Source organism: Hipposideros armiger, unplaced genomic scaffold (genome assembly GCF_001890085.2).
Source record: "Hipposideros armiger isolate ML-2016 unplaced genomic scaffold, ASM189008v1 scaffold_51, whole genome shotgun sequence".
Lineage (NCBI taxonomy): Eukaryota > Metazoa > Chordata > Mammalia > Chiroptera > Hipposideridae > Hipposideros > Hipposideros armiger.
Genome location: NW_017731401.1, coordinates 398,082 through 420,730, shown reverse-complemented (window position 1 = coordinate 420,730; position 22,649 = coordinate 398,082). Strand labels below are relative to the sequence as shown.

The window sequence follows — 22,649 nt, the reverse complement described above, 5'->3', positions numbered from 1 at the left end:
AGGGGGAGGGGGAGAGGGGGAGGGGGAGAGGGAGAGGGTGAGAATAGGATACTGGGTAATGCTGCAAGGCTGCAGGTCTTATGGCTCCTCGCAGCCCCTGGAGACGTGAAGGGTCAGGAACCTGATTACCCGACTCCACCTACCTGGATGAATAGCCATCAGAGTGACGGTCTGTTGGGGAGTTCATATCCTTGGATGAAGACTTGTCTTCAGTGACTGGCCCGCTGCTGGCCTCGCTGTCTGCTTTTTGGCTCAGAGTGTCAGAAAATGTATCGTCCCTGAAACAATGGGAATCAAGAGTGAGGGTCTGTTGGGGCCAGCTGATTGGCTCAGCTGGTTAAGACTTGGCTTAAGAGCATAAGCTCTGAGCAACAGGGCTGCCGGTTTGATTCCCACATGGGCCGATGTTGCACCCGAGCTGAGCTGTCACTTAGCTGTCAACAGGTGGACGGATGGCTCAGCTGGTGTAGCAACAAGATTGCCTGTTCGATGGTGGGCTACGCCCACCCATAACTAAGACTGAACTTGGCACCTTGAGCTGAGCTACCACCCGGATGGCTCAGTGGATAGTATGCTCTTAAAAAGGCTGCAGGTTTGACTCCTGCATGGCTATGCCCACTATGCAACTAAGACTGAACTCAGCACCTTGAGCTTAGAGGCCAAGAGCTGCTGACGGGAAGTCAGATGGTGACTGGTGCCCTCCACAACGAAGACTGAAGAACAACAACTTGGCTGGTCCTCTTCCCCAATTTCTCAACACTGTTCCCCTCCCCCAATTCCCCAATAAAATCTTTATGAAAAAAAAGAGTGAGGGTCTTTTGCTAGAGGAATGGCAACAAAGAAATAAGTGACAGCATTTATGTATGAAGGTCTCTTATTCAAATTTTTTTCTTTTCACTATAAAAATAATATAATTTCATTGCAGATAAATTAGAAAATTCAGATATACAGAGAAAAACGAAAGAATAATCACTCATAATATGACATACCATCTAGAGACAACTACTGTTAGAAATTTAAAAATATTTATCCTTCTACACTTCTATGCCTGAAATACATATCTACAGTTATGTGTATAAGTATAGTATTATATTTTAGATACTTATGTTTATGTACTTTAGATACATATGACTGCATGTCTGTATGTACACATATAATATTTCTTGGATTCTGAGATATATATTTTAACATTTCCAAAATTAGGTTGAGTCATTTAATCACTGTATACATTTTATATGATATATTTCTCTTTTCCTTGAAAAACAGCTCTTACATGGGTGATGCACTGTGAAATATTGTAGTCACAAAATAGGGATTATTCTTTATATATCATTTTGTAATCTGTTCCTTTCATTTAATATATGATGACCATCTTCCCATCTCTTTAAATATCTATGAAATTAGAGCTTTCTCATCAGCAAAATTAAAACAAAACAAAACAAAAAACAAAAAAGAAGCCTGGGATGATACTTTTTTAGTTCAGTATCTTCTTTTTGGGAACCTGGAATTGAAACAGGAGACAGACGCCAAAACAAGAGAACCGCTGTTTTTGGAATTAGCAGTGTCCCTTCAGCTCTTAAAGCTCTTCTCTGCACAGGTCCTACAAATCTGAAAGCTTCTAAAGGCCTATCTCATTAGCCCTTGCTGCCAACCTCCTGGTGGAGTTTGGGAAATGGAAGCCTGTTGGCCCTGAAGTTCTGTTAGCAAAGACCCACTAGCAAGGTGGTCAGCTTAAGAAAAATGGCTGGAGTTTCCTCTTGAGAGCACTCTGGCGATGGCGGCTGGGATTACTCACATATCTTGCACCACTATGTACTGGTGAGGTACAAGCCCATCAATGCCGTTGTGTCTTCCTTCCCACCAGTCCTCAGACGCGCGGTGATACAGCAGCAGGGAGGCTCCCTTCTTGAAGGACAGTTCTCTGGCAGATCGCCCAACATAGTCAAACTTGGCTATGGCTTCTATTGGCTCACATTCTACAAAGAACACACCAGAAAGCGGTGAGGGACAGGGTGGTTAGGAAGGCATGAGAGACTATCTGAAAGGTCTCGATGAGGCCTTAGCGATAAACAAGGCCATCTGAACATGCTGACAGAACAAGGGAATACACAAATCATCAGTGCAGGAGACAATAAGGCTGTTAGAAGAGATACAGAAAAACATTCTTTGGCTGTCATCAGTTTTTCAGGCAAAGAAAAACTGAACATTATATCTTAATTTCCATAGCCTCTTAACTAGAGCTATAATGACAGTCTAATAAAAAGTAATTTAAACTTTGCAATATGATATATGAGATCTCTCCTTGGGTTGTAATATCCTCCACAATTGCTCCAGTGTTGCTGTGACATTGACGGAGCTCCCTTGAAATATGTTAATACTATCTGTAACATGGGAAAATCACTATCCCAGAACACTAGGAAGTTTATGTTTTATTTGCTTATTTAAAAAAAAAAATCAAGTTTAAAAAAATGGCCACATTACATACTATTTGAATACATTTAATTTCCTCATCTACTTTTTTAGCTCTATCAAGTCTTTAAACTATCACCAACAAACAGTAAAGACAGATATCAAATTTTTTTAATCCCAGTTGTCCCTGGGGACACAAATAAACATATCCAAGGAAGGATGAAGACATGCCAATTTAGTAAAAAGAACTTCATGACATACAAACTGCAAACTTTGTTTTCTCTAATATCAGTAACAAATTCTGGATATTACCTATGAAACAAGCGTAACTTAAGACTGTGCTGTACCCAAATTAAAAGACTGGATTCAGAAATTATATTTTCTAGAGATCAAAAAATATTCCAGGGAATTATGGTGAGTGAAAAAAGCCAGTTTCTAACAGTTACATACTGTATGATTCCATTTCTACAGCATGCTCGAAATGACACAATAATCGAGATGGTAAATAGAGTAATGGCTGCCAGAGGCTGGTTTTCGGGGAGGCGATGGAAGGAAATGCCTATGCCTGTACATGGACAGCACAAGGCACCCTTGTGATCAAATTGTTATCTTGACTTTGGTTGTGGTCACACAAATCTACGCATGTGATAAAAACTGTATAGAACAACGTAAACACACACACACACACACACACACACACGAGTGCATGTAAGACTCGTGAAATGTGAATATGGTGGGTGGATTGTATCAATGTCAATTTCCCGGTTGTGATATTATACTACAGTTATGTAAAACATTATTCCCATTGGGAGAAAGATACATGGGACCTCCCTGTTTTATTTCTTACAATGGAATGTGAATCTGTAATAATCTCAAAATAAAAAGTTAAAAAAGAGGTTGAACTCTGGGCCTAAAACTAGAATTTCAGCTCTGATCTAATTCTAACCACAAATATTGACGGCAAATAAGAGGACAAATTAAACAAAACTAGTACAAGAGGTGCTTTTTGTGATTCAGCTTATTGCAAAATGCCCTTCAATTTGGGGCCTTATGAGCCTTCTTCCCCTCTCTCACCATTGCCCCATCTTCATCCCTGCTATCCAACCACAGGTGAATAAACTTATAATCAATAATAAATGAAACTAAAAATGGCCAATACAAGGGGTATATGCACAGAGAGCGATGTCTATGCAATGAGCAATACCTCATTTGCCCCAAACTGAGCAAGTTATTAGTTTCCAAATACGCTAGAATATATATGCACACTTAATAGATTAAAACCTGCCTATCAGTCAAATATTTTCTCAAGAAAAAATAGTCATGTTTCCCTTGGTAACAAGCCTTCCCATTTAAAAGTGCGTGTTTTTTCCCCAAGTTTATTGTCATATCTTCAGTAACTGTTGTACTTATATGGAATAACTGCATAAGGAGTCCCACGATAGCCAGCTAAGGTTCTGTCTCACTTACAAATTCAAACATCCTCTGGGATACGTAAGGCCAAAGCATAAAAATCAACCGGCATATTGAAAAAGCTTAGGGTGTGCCTTATCTGAAGGGTCTTGGGTGAATTTCAGCTATACATTTAAAATAAAATAAAAAATTGTCCCATCTTTTTGCTAGTGGATAATGTTTAAGGTGGATAATATTTCACATTGCAGAACTAGCCACTGCAATCTGCATCTAGTATACTCAGCAAAGTAGGTGTAAAGATCTTAAAACAACCGTTTTACAACGGACTGTAACTTTTAGGTCATATGTTAACACTCTGGTACTCCCTCCTAAAATTAATTTTCTTTATTAAAACAATACAAATAGCAGCTTTATTAAATATCTACAAGTCTGCTTCATAAAGGAGGAATATAACTTTATAGTCAAAGAGACTGACTTTTTAGTTTGTTCTAAACTTGCAGATAAAGAATAAATCCTGGTTGACTTGAGATGACAGATACCAAATATTTTTTTCCCAGTTGTCCCTGGGGACAGAAATAAACATGTCCATGGTATAGTGAAGACATGCCAATTTCGTAAAAAGAACTTCATGACATGTAATTTGAAAATTTAACGCGAACATACTCACATGTCAAAATTTTGTTTGGTTGAAAAAAAATGGAAAGATATCAGCCCATAATATAGCGTACAATCCATGTACTTGTCAAAGGGAAATAAAGACAGAACCATAAATGTTCTTTCAAGCCATTCAGTCACACACTGTCAATGTTGGCCAAGGGCTATTTAAGACCATTTAATAGATACATACATATTTTATCACAATTTCATAATCATGACCTCTATGTTCATTATCTCTTCTTCTTATTCCTTGAAACAACTATCTACAGGATTATTGGTCTCTGCTTATTTAATCCAAATGTGGAGAGGCTATGAAAGAATGACCAGAAGAATCAGAAGTACAGCTTATGGGTAACCCTACTACATCAACTAGTCATTCTGAGCAATTTCATTATTTTGACTCTTTCTGCTCCCACGAGAGTCATTTCACAGTCAAGTGTCAATCAATAAGCTATTTATACACATCTTAGTCAAGTAACTGCAGAGCAAATCAATCTCAGGGCATGGCGAGGCACCATACCTCTTTCATAGAGAGTCACACGGTCCTTTAAGGTCAGGCAGAGCCTCTGTAGAATGCTGCTCTATCAATAACAATAATACGAGTACAACACGATAGCTTCGTTTTTCTGCACGGCTATGATATTGTTGTGCAAAGGGAAAGAAAATCCAGTAGAGCTGACTTTCTGACTGCCTGGTGTTATCGAGTCTTGTATATTTCCATGTCTTTTAATTTTATACAACATGCTAGTACATCACACTTTCTCTTTGGGACCTTGCTGTCTATGACATTTACTCTCCTAGATATGTTACCCACTGCCCTTGCAGTGGATGGTTTTGTTCTGCAACAGCCTCTCTTTAGGAAACAGAAGCTATTCTGTCTCGTGATACCACGACAGAGAAAAGAAAATAGACACCTGGGCAATCAAAAAGATAATCAATACTCTAGTTAATTTAGGACTGTAGGGGCTGGCTGTGTGGGCAAGGGGCTCTGTCTTTTGTAAGCAATGCTTTTCTTCCCAATGAAATCAGGAGAACTTGCTCAAAACGTTATCTAACACACACAGCCCTCAGCCAAGCTTTTCTGTTATACTTGAGAGGTCAGAGCACCTGACAGATGGCACAGCAGTGAGAATGACGTCTGGGAAAGAGATGGCTGGGGCTTTGTCTTGGCTTTTCCTGCCACGGAGGAAAGCAAGGAAACACTTAGAGAAGTCATCAGCGAAAAAGGAGTGAATCATATTGAGAAACAAAGACACTTAAAAATGAATGGTGGCAGAGGTAGGTAGGGCTCCGAGATTTTCAAAAGCAACATCACTTCAAATAGTATCTTCTAACTTAAGTTCTGAAAATGTCAATTCATTTTACTTTTAAAAACACAAAGAAACACACTAGACACCCTGATTAGCCTCCACTGAAATCAACTAAAAATGCTGGATTAAAAAAAAAAATCTTTGTAATGGCATTAATAAGCTATCATACTAAAGACTAAAAACTGAATGAAAGTGGGAACCCAGTGAGGTAAATAGAACACTAGAAAATGTGAGTCAGAGTTTGCCTTCAGGGCATTTTCCCTGCCTGGCTAACTTAAGCTTTTATTTTACACAAAAGATTAAGTCTAGGGGCTGTCTCAGTGTAGAGAATCCAAGCCCCTGCCCTCTCCAACATACTTTCAGTGTCACAGTGAACTAGAAATCTTCCTTTTTCTTCATAGACTGTAACCACCCGTGCCACCTCCCACCCAGACCCCAGGCCTTAAAGAAATAATTTGTCTCAAACCCTGGAACAAATCGCGCCTGAGAATCCCAACTACATTTCAGTCCTCAGGCAGGTTTGCAGTTTCAGCTCATGCTACCAGGGTGGCCTGGGAAAACTCAAGGTAAAAATTCAATGTGGTCCCAAGCTGGTTGTGCTCCAGACAGAAGTAAAGCAAACCCTCTCTGGAGGAACTCACCTTCAACAAAGCCTAAAGGAATTCTACCAAGTTCCAATAAATATGTAAAAAAATTACAAAACACACCAGAAAATAAGACTCAATGAGCAAGAGCCAAAAAAAAAAAAAAATCCAGGAAGACTGCATTTATTAGAATGACCAGACATGTAATCTGAAACAATGGAAAGGATTAATAGTATGAGTAAAAAGCAAACAACTATAAAAATAGGGCCAAGCAACAGATACAAAAGTGAACCCAACAGAATTTGTGGGGGAAAAAAATTAAAAATAAAAACTCAACAGCTGAATTTAAAGCAGATTGGTCACAGCTGAAGAGAGAATAAAAGGGTCATGCACAGAGCTAAAGAGGCACTAAGAGAAACTGACAGCTTTATATTCATATTTAAAAAGTGTTGAAAAGTAATTAAGCATCAAGCTTAAGAAGTTAGAAAAAGAAAAAAATGGTCTCTACAGAGAAAAGTATAAAACTTTACTGGGAGTTATGAAGTAACTGGAAATATGTGGATTAGAAGACTGAATATTAGAAAAATATCAATCTGCTCCATATTAATGTATGGAGTATCAAAATCCCAACAGGTGTTTAGCGTTTTCTTCTTGTTTGTTTTAAGAACTTGAAAAACCGAGTCTAAAAATTAAGTAAAATTGCAAAAGGAGAATTTCAATTAAAAAGTAGAATTGTTAAGAAGATTGAGTCAGAGGTCTTGGCTTGCCAAATACTAAGGTTTTTTAAAAGGTATCGAAATTAAGACAGTGATAGAGGGGTAGACAAGTAGACCAGTGAAAAGGACAGAGCCCGGAAACTGACTCGGGATAGAAATTTATGACACAAGTGGGGAGCAGCGGATAAAGGACAATTAATACTGGGACAGTGGAAGAATCGTGCATCCATATGGAGACGCCATACTTCACACTATGCCTCCAAATAAATTCCTGGTAGAACAAAGATCTGTGTGTGAAAAACAAAACCTAGGAAGATTTAAAAGAGGACAAGGGAGAATTCTCTTCATTACCTGAAGGCACAGAAGGACTTCTTAAAGGAGACACAAAGTGAAAACAACCAGGAAGTCAAGACTGGTCAATTCGACTCCTTTAAAATTAAGGTCCTCTGTTTATCAAAAGACATAATAAGCACATGAGAGACAAGCTACAGAGCAGAAGATATTTGTAAAACATGCACCCAATAAAAGACCTGATCCACAACCACAATGAACTCTGACAAATAAGGAAAAAAACCAAAGCCAAACCAAACTAAATCGAGGAAAAAAAGCCCAGAGAAACCAATAGTGGGGAAATGGTTCCTAAATGGGCAAAATAATTGATAGGAATTTCACAAAACAAGAAATCCAAACATATAAAAAAATGAGTATATCTGTATGAACCCTGTTTTTTATTTTCTGTATCCTGACATCTAGGCCTTGTTGACCCTGGAGGGACTATACCTCTCAGGGTTAGCCAGTTCCTACAGATATAATAGTAAACAACTCACCTACAGTGTGCTTTTCAAATACAAACCAACCAATCCAGAGCCCACACCCCAACCCCCTCCTCTCTGGCTCTCATACTCTGAGCCACTACCCACCTGCACCAATCACCTCAGGTCCGGGTACCAGACAACAAGAGACGGCCCCTATGCCCCAGAGCCTGGGCCATTGCTAACCCTGCTCACCCTGCCTCGCCTGTTCCTGTGGAAACCACACCAAAGACTCTTGCCTGGTTGTTCCCTCTCCCTCTACCTCATGACAGACCCTGGTGCTTTCTTGTGTGGCCCTCAAGGCGTGATGTGCCCCCTTCCTCTAGAGAACTGGGAGAAACAAAATATCTTTTCAATGGTGATCATCTCCTGATCTGTTGGCCTTACTTGTCCCCCATATTTTCTATTAATAACCCTATATTTTAAAACAACATCTTCATCAGTAATTATAGAAATGTAATGAAATCACAATGAGATACCAAACCATACTGGTCATATCGGCAAACATGACAATGTTTGATAAAATCAAGTGTGTATATTTGCAGGATACATGCTCAAAATATTCATAGCAGCACTGTTTTGAATAGCAAAAAGTAGATAACACCTCACATATTCATCAATTAAGAAACAGATGAAGGGCTGGCCGAGTGGCACGATGGTTAAGAACTCGCTTGGGATGCCAGAGGGCCCCGGTTCGGATCCCACATATGAGGGCCAGTGACACTGCCCTCCACAGCTAAGATGCTGAACAACAGCTCAACCTGGAGCTGGGCTGCCAGGAGTCGCCGGCGACGGCGTGGGCTGCAGCACCTGTGGCAGTGGGTTGCCATGGGCTACCGTATGTAGCCAGCAGCCAGCGTGAGCGGCCAGCAGCCGCAGTGAGCGGCCGTCCAGAAGCCGGCGACTGATCTGCCTCGCCAGAGAAGAGCGCGATGATGGTGCCAACTTGGGCCAGTGAAGCGACATCCTCCACAACTAGATTGAAGAACAAAACGACAGCAACTTGTCTGTTCCCCTTACCCCAATTCCCCAGCACTGTTCCTATCCCCCTAATTCCCCAATAAAAATCTTTAAAAAAAAACAACAAAACAAACAGATGAATACAGTGGAATATTATACAGTGGTAAAATAAATGCTAACTGCATGCAACAATGGGGATTAATCTCAGGAACATAATGCTGAGTAGAAAAAAACGGTGGAAAATATATACGGTACAATTCCATTTATAGCAAGTTCCATAAACTAGAAAAATGAAATGATAAATCATTTAAAAACAAACACATTGTGGTTACCCATGAAGGGGGGTTACGGAAGGCAATGGGATAAGGGGAGCACAAAGGTAAGGATGGTTTTTTTCTTAAATTTGGTGGTGGTTCCATGCGTGTTCACTGTAATGTTGTACTTCACCCTTTCCACATACCTTATAGTCTTTTGTATCAACTGAATTCCTAATATAAGCAATTCTAAATCAAGGCTATAAAGATTAGCTTTATAATAGTGTGAACACAGGGCCTACCGTCTTCACTGGTGTGGGGCTCTGTCCCCGCGTCCTGATCCACTTCCTCCAATGTACCGTGCTCGCTGTATGGGCTGTCGCTGTGGAGCAGAAACAGAAATTCATATGAAGCCAAAGTGCAAAGAATTTCAGGGAGCATTTTCTCAATCCGTTGAGATTTTGCTTCCCCGCAATTGTCGTCAGTTTGGCTCAAATAAACTTTTATAAGTGTTGGAAAAAAAAATTTCAGAAATCAACAATTGCTACTGTAAGGAAAAATGTAAGACTTGGAATGGCAAGAGTGACGGGATAGCCTTTCCATGGAATGCTGCAACGTTCAAGGATTATGTGGTCCTATGGAAGTGTATGTCCCTTTGTCTGTGACACAAGGTTATTTTATCACTCTGTAAAGACAAAGTGAACTTGTAGAAACCTTGTAGCATTAGAAATAATTCTTATCCATAGAAATAAAAATTTGCTGAGTTCTAGTGGAATATGATTATTGCCCCACAGATAACACCAGTTTTTGCAAATTCATTTCAACATTCCTTACTGCACATAAATTGATGGCTCTGACTTCTGCTGTGAATTGATTGTAGTATGTTTTCCATCTTTTCTTGACAGATGTTCATTTTATATTTGTGTGAGAGTTATGATTTTATCCCTTTTAAAAACTTACCCTCTAACACAACCACTACCTCTCCTCAAATGCATGAGAGTGGAAACAAATATGGACCTGACTTTACTGTAAAAGCCCATTTTTTTTTTAATGAAAAACTGGAGGAAAATTTAATTCTCAATTATTTTTTGTTCATTGAAGTTTTTTTTCTTTTGACAGCAAAAATTTTTTTATTGTGAAATATACATTTTTAAAAATTAGTTTCAGCTGTACACACAACACAGTGCAATAGTTACACTTTTTACCCCTCAAAGTGACAAACCCCTCCCCCAATCCGCCGCCCCACTTCCCCCCCAATATCATACATATCTATTACAATTCCCTTGACTCCACTCCCACACTATACTCCACGTCCCATGACCATATATATATATATTCAGTTATAGTTGACATACAATATTATACAACATCAGCTTCAGGTGTACAGTGCAGTGATCAAGCCTCTATCCCATCCATGAAGTGGTCTCCCTAACAAGACATGTGACCCTCTGAAACCCTACAAAATATTTACGACATTATTAATTATATTCCTCAAACTGTCTTTCATATCCCTGTGGCAATATTGTAGTTACCTATTTATGCTGTCTAATCCCTTCCCCTTCTCCCTCATGCCCACCCCACTCCCATCTAACAACCATCAGTTGTTCCTCTATATCTGAGACCACTTCTGTTTACTTTGCTCGTTCATTCAGTTTTTTAGATTCCACATATAAGTGAAATCATATGGTATTTGTCTTTCTCCAACTGACTTATTTCACTTAACAGAATAGTCTCTAGGTCCATCCATATCGTTGCAAATGGCACGATTTCCTTCTTCTTTATAGCGGAGTAATACTCCATTGTATAAATGTACCACAGTTTCTTAATCCAGTCATCTACCGATGGGCATTTTGGTTGTTTCCAAGTCTTTGTAAAAGCCCATTTGTATAGCTGGTGTTGGGCAGCAAGGATAACTACTGCATTATTGACTTCCTGTGTAGAATGAACAACACCCACAGAAAACAGTGTATGGGAGAAAGGGTATAATCAAGCACGTGTTACTGTCTGCAAGACTCTTTACTATGGGGCTTTTACTCTGTACAAAGTAGCAGCCACAGAAAGTCCTAGGGTACAACACATCAAGTAATACTAATCAGACATCCGCATCCTTGCTCTTTGAGAAAATGAACAAGACAGAAGAACTTAATGATTCCGCACTGACTATTTGGAAATACTAACCATGACTATGCATATGACACTGGCCTTGAAACAAATATGACTATGAAAATAAAATTATGTTAGTGGTTACTGGGGGTGAGGTGGGGTGGTAGATGAGGGTAAAGGGGATCAAATATATGGTGATGGAAAGAGAACTGACTCTGGGTGGTGAACACATAATGCAATATATAGATGATGTGTTACAGAATTGTACACCTGAAATCTATGTAACTTTGCTAACAGTTGTCACCCCAATAAACTTTAATAAAAAAGAAAAGAAAATTATGTATCTCATCAGGGCTGAGTTTTATTCATTCATCTTCTCAGAGCCAAGCTCAGTCAGTACCTTGCACATAGTAAGTGATCAAATAAATATTTTTGAATTGAATTTCATGTGTAAAATTGGTGGATATATTATAGACCTGACATCTGTCATGCTTTGTTGTTAATGTAGAAAGCAGTACCTCGGGAAAGAGTCAACTCTCAGTTTTTTTCAGGCATATGATCATACTGTGATTCAAGATCATACTGTGGTTTGAGTAAAAAGTAAGTGTACTTTTAGTTATTTGAGATCTTTCAGCTACTGATTCTACTTCTACTCAATTCCCGGTAAGGCTCTGGGAAACAAAGAGTCCAGAATGAAGGGCTGACACAAGTCTATTTCCAGCTGCTCCTGCATCTGAGCTGCACAGGGCGGTTTCCAAGCTAGGCTGGGAGGCAGCTGTTGAGTGGGAGGACTCGTGTGGGTCTTGGCATTAGACAGACCTGGGCTGTCTCCAGTTACTACCAGTCACGGACAGGCTCCTTGGTTCTCTCTTAACTTACTTGGTACAGTGGTGTGAGGAGTAAAAGGGAGCATATGCACCCGAGTATCTGGCAAGTGGTAGGGGGCTCAAGGAATCAAAGCTACTTTTATCATATATGATTTTGTAGAAGCTGAAATTTATATAACAAATAGCGAACAGAAACCTTTTAAGGTTTTCTACTATTGGGATTATTTAATTGACAACACCGCCTTCATTTTTTTTTTTTTTTTAGCTGAGCCATCCTGCCACCTGTTGGCAGCTCAGTGGCTGCTCAGCTCGGGCCGGGACTCGAACCACTGTTGCTCAGAGCTCAAAACACCTCCTTCATTTTTATACTTCACTGGAAGGTGTCTATACTGTTGTGTTAAAAAATTGTTATCCCAACAATATATTAATGCAGTAATTTTGCTCAAAATAATCATTGCTACTATAAATTGGTTAGGATAGTATCAGTAAGAATAAAAATTAAATGAGTAAGCATGAAAACAGTTGCTTGATAGGTAGGCCTCCTTTAAAATAATAATTTTGAAATAATTTATATAGAATTAAAACTATTTCAAATGAAAATAAAATCCGTCAATTCAAATAGTTATCTTTTCCTGATGGAATAGTAAAAATTAATATAGCTCTATGTAATATCAATACCTTTATTCTTTACAAAAACCGTGAAAGGGTTGATATATCTCAAAAGATGTCATTCTTGGGGAAAAGAAAAGGGTGAACATGAGTTTCCATAAGAAGCCAGTATTGTCATATGTCTTAGCATTCTAATTTATCTCATGTCTCTGCTGCCTTTTTTTTTTTAAATTGGTAGCATTGGTGGCTTATGGTCTATGGTCAATTCTTTTTCTTAATTAAGTTGATATCTATACTTCTATAATTTTTCCAGGGGGAGAAGAACTAAAATTCTTGGACTTACCAGTAGTTGTCTCCAGCCATACATTTCTCATAAACAGGGCCATCCAGCTCTTTAGCATCTGGGAAAATAGTCTCATGGTGGATGATAATGGTTTTGACAATTTCATTCACATGAGCCTGGCAAGACACTTGATCCTGTATTTCTGGGACGGGCATCAATGTTGGGCCAAAGCAAATGGCCAGGTTATAAGGGTCCATCATGTTCTCATCACTGTATTGTGAAAGACTTTGAAAGGAAGCAAGAAAGGAGTTATAAAAGAACAAGGGGTCATCTAACATGATATACCAATTTTTATAAGTGATATTTAGATAATTCTAATAACTGTATATTTGACAACCTATTAAAATGTTTTGCATTGGAAAAAAAAAGAACAAGGGGGAAAAAGAAGACTGATGTCTAAGAGACTCCATATTCTGGAAACAGGAATCTATTTTCTAAACATTTTATTCGGTTTTTATTATTAGAATAAAATGATATTCCATCCTACTTTAAGTTTGCTCAGCAAATGCTAAAGAAAGTGACTTATAACCTTTCAACTAGATAGAAACTGAAAGGGGAATGTAAGTCCTCCTTGCTTAATTAAGTGGCATGTTTCAAAGCCACTAGGGAGTTTAAGATAATCTCTACTACAATAGAAACTGGAATCAAGTAAATGAGTTTCATTTGTGAACATTACGGTCACGCTTTACATGCTGCTCAAGTAAATATGGGGAGGGCAGCAACAATCTCCATAAAGCTTTATGGGTAGCTTTAAAATTGTCCTCCCACTACTCAAAACCATCTCAGGCTTCAGGTTTCTCCTATAAATCCTGAGGAAAGCCTCGAGGAAAACAAAGCACCTTTTCTTTGTAACCACGGAGAGAAAGCAAACTCCAGACTCTATAATTTGCTTTAGGGTATGATTACCAACACTAGGTGAAGAGAAGGGGGAAACGAATCCTCAATTCCTTCATTCCATTTAAAGCTGGCACGCTACAAACTTTGGGGAGATTTCCGGGTGCCTCGTGCTATTTCTAAATTCAGTCCAATGGATGTTTGTGAGGTATTTTCCACAGGTGACTGACAATAAGCCAGCTTTTTATTGCTGTGCTGCTAACACAGGAGCAAGGTGCTGTTTCAGGGAGAACCTAGAGATGTTATCTTTTCAGTGTATAAAATGTCGACCTGGGAAGGAAATGTGAAATCCAGGTGAACAGATGACAGATGGAAGGAGAAAAAAGAGACTCGACTACCTTTGTGAGATGGTGACAGACACAAAGAAACTGAGAAACCATATGACATGATACTTTACCCTTTTTTGGAAATAAGATAGCCCAGAAAAGAGAAAATACAAAAGCATAATTTCTACAGCTAGCATATGTCTTTCCTTTCTGTTACTTCTCAAACATACAATCTTAAAAAAAAAAAATTCACAGTAACAGCCACGATCACGTTACAGGTCATCTTGAAAATAGATGCAGGAAGGAGAAGTGAGATTCAGAATAAGAATGATCTCATTTTCAAAAGACACACTTGAGCTCAATGGGGTAAAGGCACAATTAATCTTTCTGGGTCTTTCATTCAGCGCTGGCTTGAAGAGCAAACATTGGACCCACAAATGTTCTTTATCCGCGTTTTGATTTTATAATTAAAAAAGAATAGGGAGATCCTCTTTTCAAAATTCCTGTCCCAAGCATCCTACCCTAGAGGCTGGGCCTTCTCTCTGTGTGAAGGTAGGAACAGGAGCAAGGGGGCATCTCTGGGCAGAAATGCTGGAAGTCGGGCCGGCTGTCTGACTCAGGGCTCATCTGCCCTTCTGTTGACATATGTGGTGAGTTTCATTCAGGTTTTGAGAACTTCCTTGATTCACAATCTGCTTTCCTAGTCCACTGTGGTTGATTGGTTCTCAGTTGGTTTTGCTCAGGCGTATCAGGAGAATTTGGTGGGGATGGCTTGCAGAGAGCCAGCAGGAACGCAAGGGACTCCATTGCGGGGGAGAGGAGGCTCATGCAATTAAAGGTGAAAACGGTAGCAGGCCTTGGATTTTACAACCTTCTGGTTATTAGGCTCATTTAAAGGTAAACATTTACAGGTTTCTATTTAACCTAAACATAGTTTATACCCATCTCTCTAGATATTATTTCCAGTGGTGACTTATGTCCAAATGGGTTCCTACTGTCATTTGTGGATATGTTAGCTCCACTCTGTACGGTTTCCTGCCAGAACTTCCCTGTTTTATAATACTTGGTTTCTAGGGTCAACCTGAGTGGGTATGATTTCAGGAGTAGTCAGCAGGGTTGCAGTAAATTCTCATAGCTTTTGAGAACTTAAAACCTCCAGTGAAATAAAGAGAAAATATCCCCATTTTAGGACAGGAGAATCCATGCCAGGATGAGAAGGTATTTATTTCCCCAAGCTTACTCCCCCTGTATTTCCAATTGCTTTATTTCCAACTGAAACACTGAATAGCAAGGGGACTCTTCTATAGGACATGGGGAAGATGTTCTTATAACGGAGCCTATGTATCAGGAAGTAACACAACCGAAAATCAAGCTGCCTAAATTAGGAGTGTAGAAGTTTTTTTTAAAATAATGCAGTGTATTTTTAAGACTTCTGTTACTTTTTTTTTTAGAAATAGCTTTTTCTTGACAATGTCTCATTATATTGAAATTGCAGAAGTTCTTTTTTGGATCGGTGTAGTCTTATCCACAATCCCCTCTATCCCAAACTACAACATTAAAAATCACAGAAATTTTCCAGTTAGAGGGTGGTTTACATTATTTTGACAAAAATGTTCATGACATTAGCTTTGGATAGAAGTTGGAAAAAACATATTTCACTGAAAAGCGTTCTATATAGTGAAATTTGGATATTTTTTGCATTTGCAGCCAGTTTCTGCATCTTTCACCTGTAACAATGACCTTGATCTGCTGAGGAAAAATGTACCTTTGGTCTACATTCAATCTTCTTCTCTTTGACTCTGCTGATAAACGGAACCCAAGGTACATTTTACAGGATCCAAGAAGAAAGAAAGAATTCAGAACAGCCTCAACAGAATTAAGATGGGCATTTGGGCAGAGCATTAGGGTACTTACTGATTGAGGAAGGCAAAGAGGTACCTCATCACTATAAGGACCGACCTGGGCAAGGTCAGCAGGAGTTTGCGGATGTGAAGCGCCCTCTCATAGAGATTATCTATTCCTGCAGATAGAAGCGGACATGGTCAGGATCCTCTCACTTGCCACATGTAAATCAGAACACTGTCGTACCAAATTTCCTATGTGAACATAAGTAATACCTTGGCTTGGGCGAGATGCAATCATAACCAACATATTGAATAAGTGACCAACTTGGGTGGAATACCATTTCTGAGGCCTTCTCCTTGGACTTATCACTGTTGTCTCTGATTTCCAAGGTCTTAGCCTTGAGCAACTTAGAATTTTCTAGTTTTAGAAATAATTTTTTGCTTGCTGCTATTTCTAGATTTTGCATCTGATATGGTTTCAACTCCCCTGCCCCCCTTTTTTGCTGCATAACTAAACTAGCTTTGCGGGACATTCCCCTTCACCCCATTATTCATGAATCCATCATATATTTATTTGTCTGTTACTATGATTCTGGCAATGTGCTGGGTTTTGAAGCTCTCCTTCCCTAAAACTATCCTAGTAGTTTATTTATATGGCTTTTTAACTTATATTATTTCATCAATTTTTTTAAACAAAATATTTTAGAAGACCCTACTTAGGTTTCAGGCGCTGTGTTAGGCATTAGGAGCACATTAGTGATTACGATTCCTGCTCTCAAAGAACCCACATCCTGGTGTTTACAGCTATTTATTTCCTAATCCCACCTTCCCTGTAGGATGGTGAGCTTCCTGAAGAGAAGGGTACCTGGGTCTTCCTAGTATTATTTCACCTCTTTCCTAGAATACAAATTGTCCAAAGCCTCTCAATATCGAAGTGCTGGTGAACAGCAGCAAAAAGGTTACTGCTAATAATCCATTATCGGCATAATGGTCTGTATTTTACAACACCTTTACACATCTGTTACCTAATTTGTGGATACCAATGCTGTGGAGTAGGCAGGGCATGCACTGTCATCCCCATTTAATGGATTAGGAAAGTGAGAACTGTTGAGTGGCTTACTCAAGGTCAGCTGGCTAGAAGGGTGGAGCTGGGACTAGAACCTATTTTATGTTTCATAAGTCTGGTTGTCTTTCTTGGATTTCAAAGTACCTTCACCGAGTACAACTCTGAAGCCATCCAAAGAGCACATATTTGAGAAAACTATTTCAAACACATTTTAAACGCTTACTCTAATTTCCTATTATTTCATTTGTTCTTAATAGCTCGAGATATTCATCTATCCTACTTGAAAAATCTCAGGCCTCAGCTTTTGACACTACAGCCAGTGGATGGTCCTCCCACTTCTCAGGTGTTTGGACTTTCTCCCGCCCACAAACGTGGTTATCCCTCAAGGATCTCTACTTAGGTCTCTTCTAGGGAACTTCATCGCGTCTCAAGGTTAGGATCACTCCTATGGAGATGGTATCTTTGCTTTATTTTCCTCCCATGTGTGGAACTTAAGTCCTGTTGTTTCCACTCACTAAATATCTCATTGAAATTTCCTAGTTGAAATCTTTATTATTTGTAACTTGGACAGTCATAATACTCTCCTCACTCAGTTCCCCATTCCAAATCCTCTAAACCAGTGGTTTCTCAACCTTGCCTTGGAATCACTTGGGGAGATTTTTTTTTAAATGCTGATGCCCGAGATTCTCGTATGCAGCCAAGGTTGAGAACCACTGCTGTAATTAATCATGCCAAGCTCAAGTTCCTGGAATGTCCAGTGCTGATCCCAGCTGCTTTCGACTTATCACACCACCAGGTTGCCTAGGCATTTTATTTTGCTCTCTGCACGGATGAAAAGGCATTAGGAATATTCTTCTTTAACCACTGATGAGTTTGCAAAACAACAAATACTTGACCAGGACTCTTGGGAAAAATCACTTTCATTCCCATCTTTGAGTATGCCACAGTCGAAACTATCACTGTCATCTTTTAGAAAATAGATTTCAGAAACTCTAACCAGAATGTATGAAGTAAAACATGATCATCCAATTAACGTTCCTATAACACTTTAAGATTTTCAAGATAAACCTATAATTTATAATACTGTGATTTCAGTAATCGTGAAATATACACATTTATATTCTGCCTTTTAATCTGTAAAGTATTTCAAAATGGAGAAAAACAAAACAAAACACTAGGAGCAAGGTAGGTTAGGGACACATCTGTTGAGTTTAAGTACTTTGTTTAATATACTTTCCAGACAATGATGTGGATTTTTTTCTGAAGAGGGAGTAAGAGGCTTAAAAAAAAAAAAAGTTATTAAAAAGGCACATAAATTTACTCAGGCCACCAGAACTCAATAGTTATCAACATATCCACCTAATTCAGTCCCAAATGTCCCAGTAAGATCAAAACATGCCCCAGAGTAATCTGTTTGTCCTTCCTGACAACTTCATGGGCCACTTCACAATCCCATTGTACAGATAGAGGAGATGAAATACCTACAGATGAAGTAATTCGCAACTCATTGTTTTTAATGGGGGGGATTTTGTATCTATAAATGCGATATATTTAGGCAGAGCTGGAATATTGTTTCATATCTAAAATTAACTGGTTAAAAGGTTATTACCTGAAATAACTGAGTTTCTTAAAAAAAGGATGACTGTTGTTGCTCTTTTACGCTAAAGATAAAAAGATGATTTGGCACACCTGTATCTAGAAAGTCTATCTCAACAAACAAGCAAAATCTCTCAAAGGTGAAACTATACCTATGATGACCCATTCTTAAAAGTAAACACTGAGATTTACTAGCATTTATTCCCTTGGTCATTAAAACTGTGTGTGCATAAATGATTTTACATTTATGCCTCAAACCAGCCATAAAGTTTAATATATTTATGTAAATAATAAACCATAAAGCTGAATTATCCCATTAATGGTCCTCTAATTGGCAATACCCCCTACTCTTTTCCAGCCACATATAGAGCTATAGAAAGGTTATGATTAACAATAAAACAACAAAACACTTCTGCCATTGTTTACTGAGGATCTGCAGGTGTTTCAAGAGTTAAATGTCTACTGATTCTCCAACCTAATCCCCAGTGTAAGGTTAAGGTCTTCTACGAGGGAGAGGGTTTTAGTAGCTTAAAGCTAGCTTTGGGGTCCTAGAATTATAGAAAAAAAAAAAGGAAAGGCAAAGAAAGAATGCAAAAAGAGCCACTTTTAATGAATTATTGATCTTTAATCTTTGTCAAATCCCATAGGGGGCAAGTCATTTTCAGGCAAGAAGAGGAAAGAGGCATTACTTCCAAGAGGTTTCATCTTATTTCAAGATCCTCTTGTTTCTCTCAGTTCTAAACTTAGTTCCCCTACCCCTTAAAGGCAGCTTCAAATTTTTATTTAAAAAGAATTGGGGGAGCAGATATTTATGTACCAACTTCATAGCAGCATTATTCATAATAGCCAAGAAGTGGAAATAACCCAGATGTTCACTGATGGATACATGGATCAACACATGCGGTATGTATTCAGTAAAACATTATTCAGCCTTAAAAAAGGAATGAAATTCTGATACATGCTACAGCTGGATAAATCTTGAAGACATAATGCTAAGTGAAATAAGCTAGGCACAAACAGACCAATATTGTATGACTGCAATTATACAAGGTATCTGGAGCAGTTAAATTCGTAGAGACACATGTAGAATGGCGCTTGTCAGGCTCTGGGGGTGGGAGGCATGGATAGTTATCACTTAACGGGTACAGAGTTTCACTGTACAATGGGGAAACTACCTGGAGATAGATGGTGATGATGGCCACACAAAAACATGAATGCATTTAATGCCACTGAACTGTACACTTAAAATAGTTTAAATAGTGAATTTTATGTTATATGTATTTTACCACAATAAAAAGAAGAAAAAAAAGAAGGATGGGAGGGGGTTGCTGTGAGATGTAAATGAAAGCTATCAGGAGAGAAAAGCAACATGAACATAAAAAAGTGACACTTAAGGGGCCGGCCAAGTGGCTTGTTGGTTAAGAGTTGGCTTGGGACGCCAGCTCGGAGCAGCAGGGCCCTGGTTCGGCTCCCACATGAGGGCCAGTGACGCTGCGCCCTCTACAGCTAAGATGGTGAACAACAGCTCGACCTGGAGCTGGGCTGCTGTAAGTCACTGGTGATGGCGTAGGCTGCAGTGGGCTGCCGTAAGCTACCATGAGTGGCTGGCAGCCAGCATGAGCGGCCCACAGCCGGCACGAGCTGTCAAGCGCTGCCATGAGCAGCCGTCCAGTGGCCGGCGACCGATCTGCCTCAGGCGGGAAGAGCACAATGATAATACCAACATGGGCCAGTGAAGCGATGTCCTCCACAACTAGACTGAATAAAAGGACAGCAACTTGTCTGTTCCCCTTCCACAATTCCCCAACACTGTTCCTCTCCCCCAACTCCCCAATAAAATCTATAAAAAAAAGAAAAAGTGACACCAAAAAGATCAGACAAAATTAAGTGAGGCAGGCATACATCCTCTGCCTCTACAGTGAACACAAATCACAGCAAAAACAGAATTGCTGGCATTCCTGAAGTATTTCTAAATCTATCTCTCTATCCCAAAGGCCTCAGACCACGACGGCTGTGAGCAGGACTCAGATATGATCGGACTGGTTGCTCAATAGGCTTGCAGTATGCATCCTGCAGGAGTCTTGTCCTGGTACAAATGACTCATGTGCTCTCCCTGAGTCCAGTTAACGGGTCAAAATGTATGATTGCTACGGACACTGATTAATGCACATTCCTAGCTGGCTCTGAATGTGGCAATTCATGGTCTTTCATAATTTTGTTCCATGAAAATATGGATCTGTGCTTCCTCTCAGAAAAGTTGTCCATGAGGAAAACCAGCATTTCATTTCACGTGGGACTTTGTTTCCACAAGTCAGATTTTACATAAGTAGGTAAAAGTGGCATTCCTCCAGTCTTGATCACATGCGCCAAGCTCCTGAAGCTAACCTATGTTCTGTTTCTAGCACCGCAAGGTTCCCATGTCAGCATCCCAACTTCACAACATGGGGGATCTGATAATTCCCCGTAAATGCGTGTGAAAAATTCACGATGAAACTCAAGTTACTTCAGAAAATGGCAGAAAGTTCAAAGAGCCATTACTCTCAACATACCAGTTCTTCTGTGGCACTATTTGCATAAGTTTTGCTTGGTGAGAAAACAAATATAAATCACAAGATGCAAATTTATCTTCAAGTATGAAGACAGGGAAGGAAATTAATGGCCACATTTAGAAATAGTTTATTTAAGAGCAGGCACACAAATATTTCTGAGCTCCATAGCCCAACAACCGGATTCAAGGGGGAATTTACCAGTCTGAGGACATTGTTAGTTTCTAACAATGTCAAGGTATTAATCAATTGTGTGTGTGTGTGTGTGTGTGTGTGTGTGTGTGTGTGTGTAATAGTATATGTGTGTGAATGAAAGGGAAGGAGAAAAACAGAGAGGATATTCTAATACATTTGGATAGGTCTTAGCCCTGCCTTGAGATGAGTTACCAACTACTCTTCTAGGTAAGAAAGGAAATGCTTACAAATCTCTCTAACCATTAATTCATTGACATCTGTGAATTAAGCCACTGTGTTCTTTCCTGGTTAAATAGTAACATTGTAGAAATATATATATGATGTTTCTCCTTCCATTGAATTACCTTATTAAAGGTAAAAAAACGGAGACTTAGCCCAGGAAGCTTTACATACTCACTTCACATACTAAGCCTATTAAATATTTTTAAGGATAAAAGGAATCCCTAAAAAAATTATTATAAGGTATCAAACAGATTTAGAGTTCAGAGAGAAAACCACCACATCTGCAATAAAGATAAAAGAATTTTTAGCAACAAAAATATACATGGGATCATCAGGAAAAGAATTCAAAAGCTTTTTACATGAAACAATTAGAAATGGCCAAATAGATTTATGTAGTAAGAGGCTTATATTATTTTGTATAATTGCAAAATCACTGGAAACCTAAATTTATACAACTAAGAGATTTGTTAAATAAAATGAAATTATTAAACTGTCACTAAAATCTGTATTTTGAAATATATATATTACTGACATGGGAACATGTCAATAACATTATTACATTTAAAAAGTGGTTTATACAGAACATAGTATGACACAATTTTTTTTTAAAAGATTTTATTGGGGAATTGGGGGAAGGGGAACAGACAAGTAGACAAATTGCTGTTTTTGTTCTTTAGTCTAGTTGTGGAGGACGTCGGTTCACTGGCCCATGCTGGTATGATCATTGTGCTCTTCCTGGGTGAGGCAATCGGTTGCCGGTTAATTGGTTGGCTGCTCACAGTGGCTCCCGGTAGCTCACACAGGCTACCAGCCGCTCACGCTGGCTGCTAGCCACTCACGTAGCTCACGGTAGCCCACTGTAGCCCCGCTGCAGCCTACATAGTTGCCGGCGACTCACAGCAGCCCAGCTCCTGGTCGAGCTGTTGTTCATCATCTTAGCTGTAGAAGGTGAGCGTCAATGGCCCTCAATATGGGATCAGAATCGCAGCCCTGCTGCTCAGAGCTGGCACTGCCAAGCAAGCTCTT

The 22,649-nt window shown here is 39.2% G+C and overlaps 1 protein-coding gene across 1 annotated transcript in view; it reads right to left on the bottom strand.

Annotated features, from left to right (window-relative positions):
• Positions 1–22,649, bottom strand: part of SRGAP1 (SLIT-ROBO Rho GTPase activating protein 1) — a 300,419-nt gene that overhangs the window by 7,125 nt on the left and 270,645 nt on the right. The window contains exons 19-23 of the mRNA XM_019640518.1: positions 16,069–16,174; positions 12,995–13,219; positions 9,415–9,494; positions 1,796–1,976; positions 144–278 (exon numbers count right to left, since the gene is read on the bottom strand). Of these exons, the coding sequence (XP_019496063.1) occupies positions 144–278; positions 1,796–1,976; positions 9,415–9,494; positions 12,995–13,219; positions 16,069–16,174 (727 nt within the window). The remainder of the gene's footprint in view (positions 1–143; positions 279–1,795; positions 1,977–9,414; positions 9,495–12,994; positions 13,220–16,068; positions 16,175–22,649) is intronic.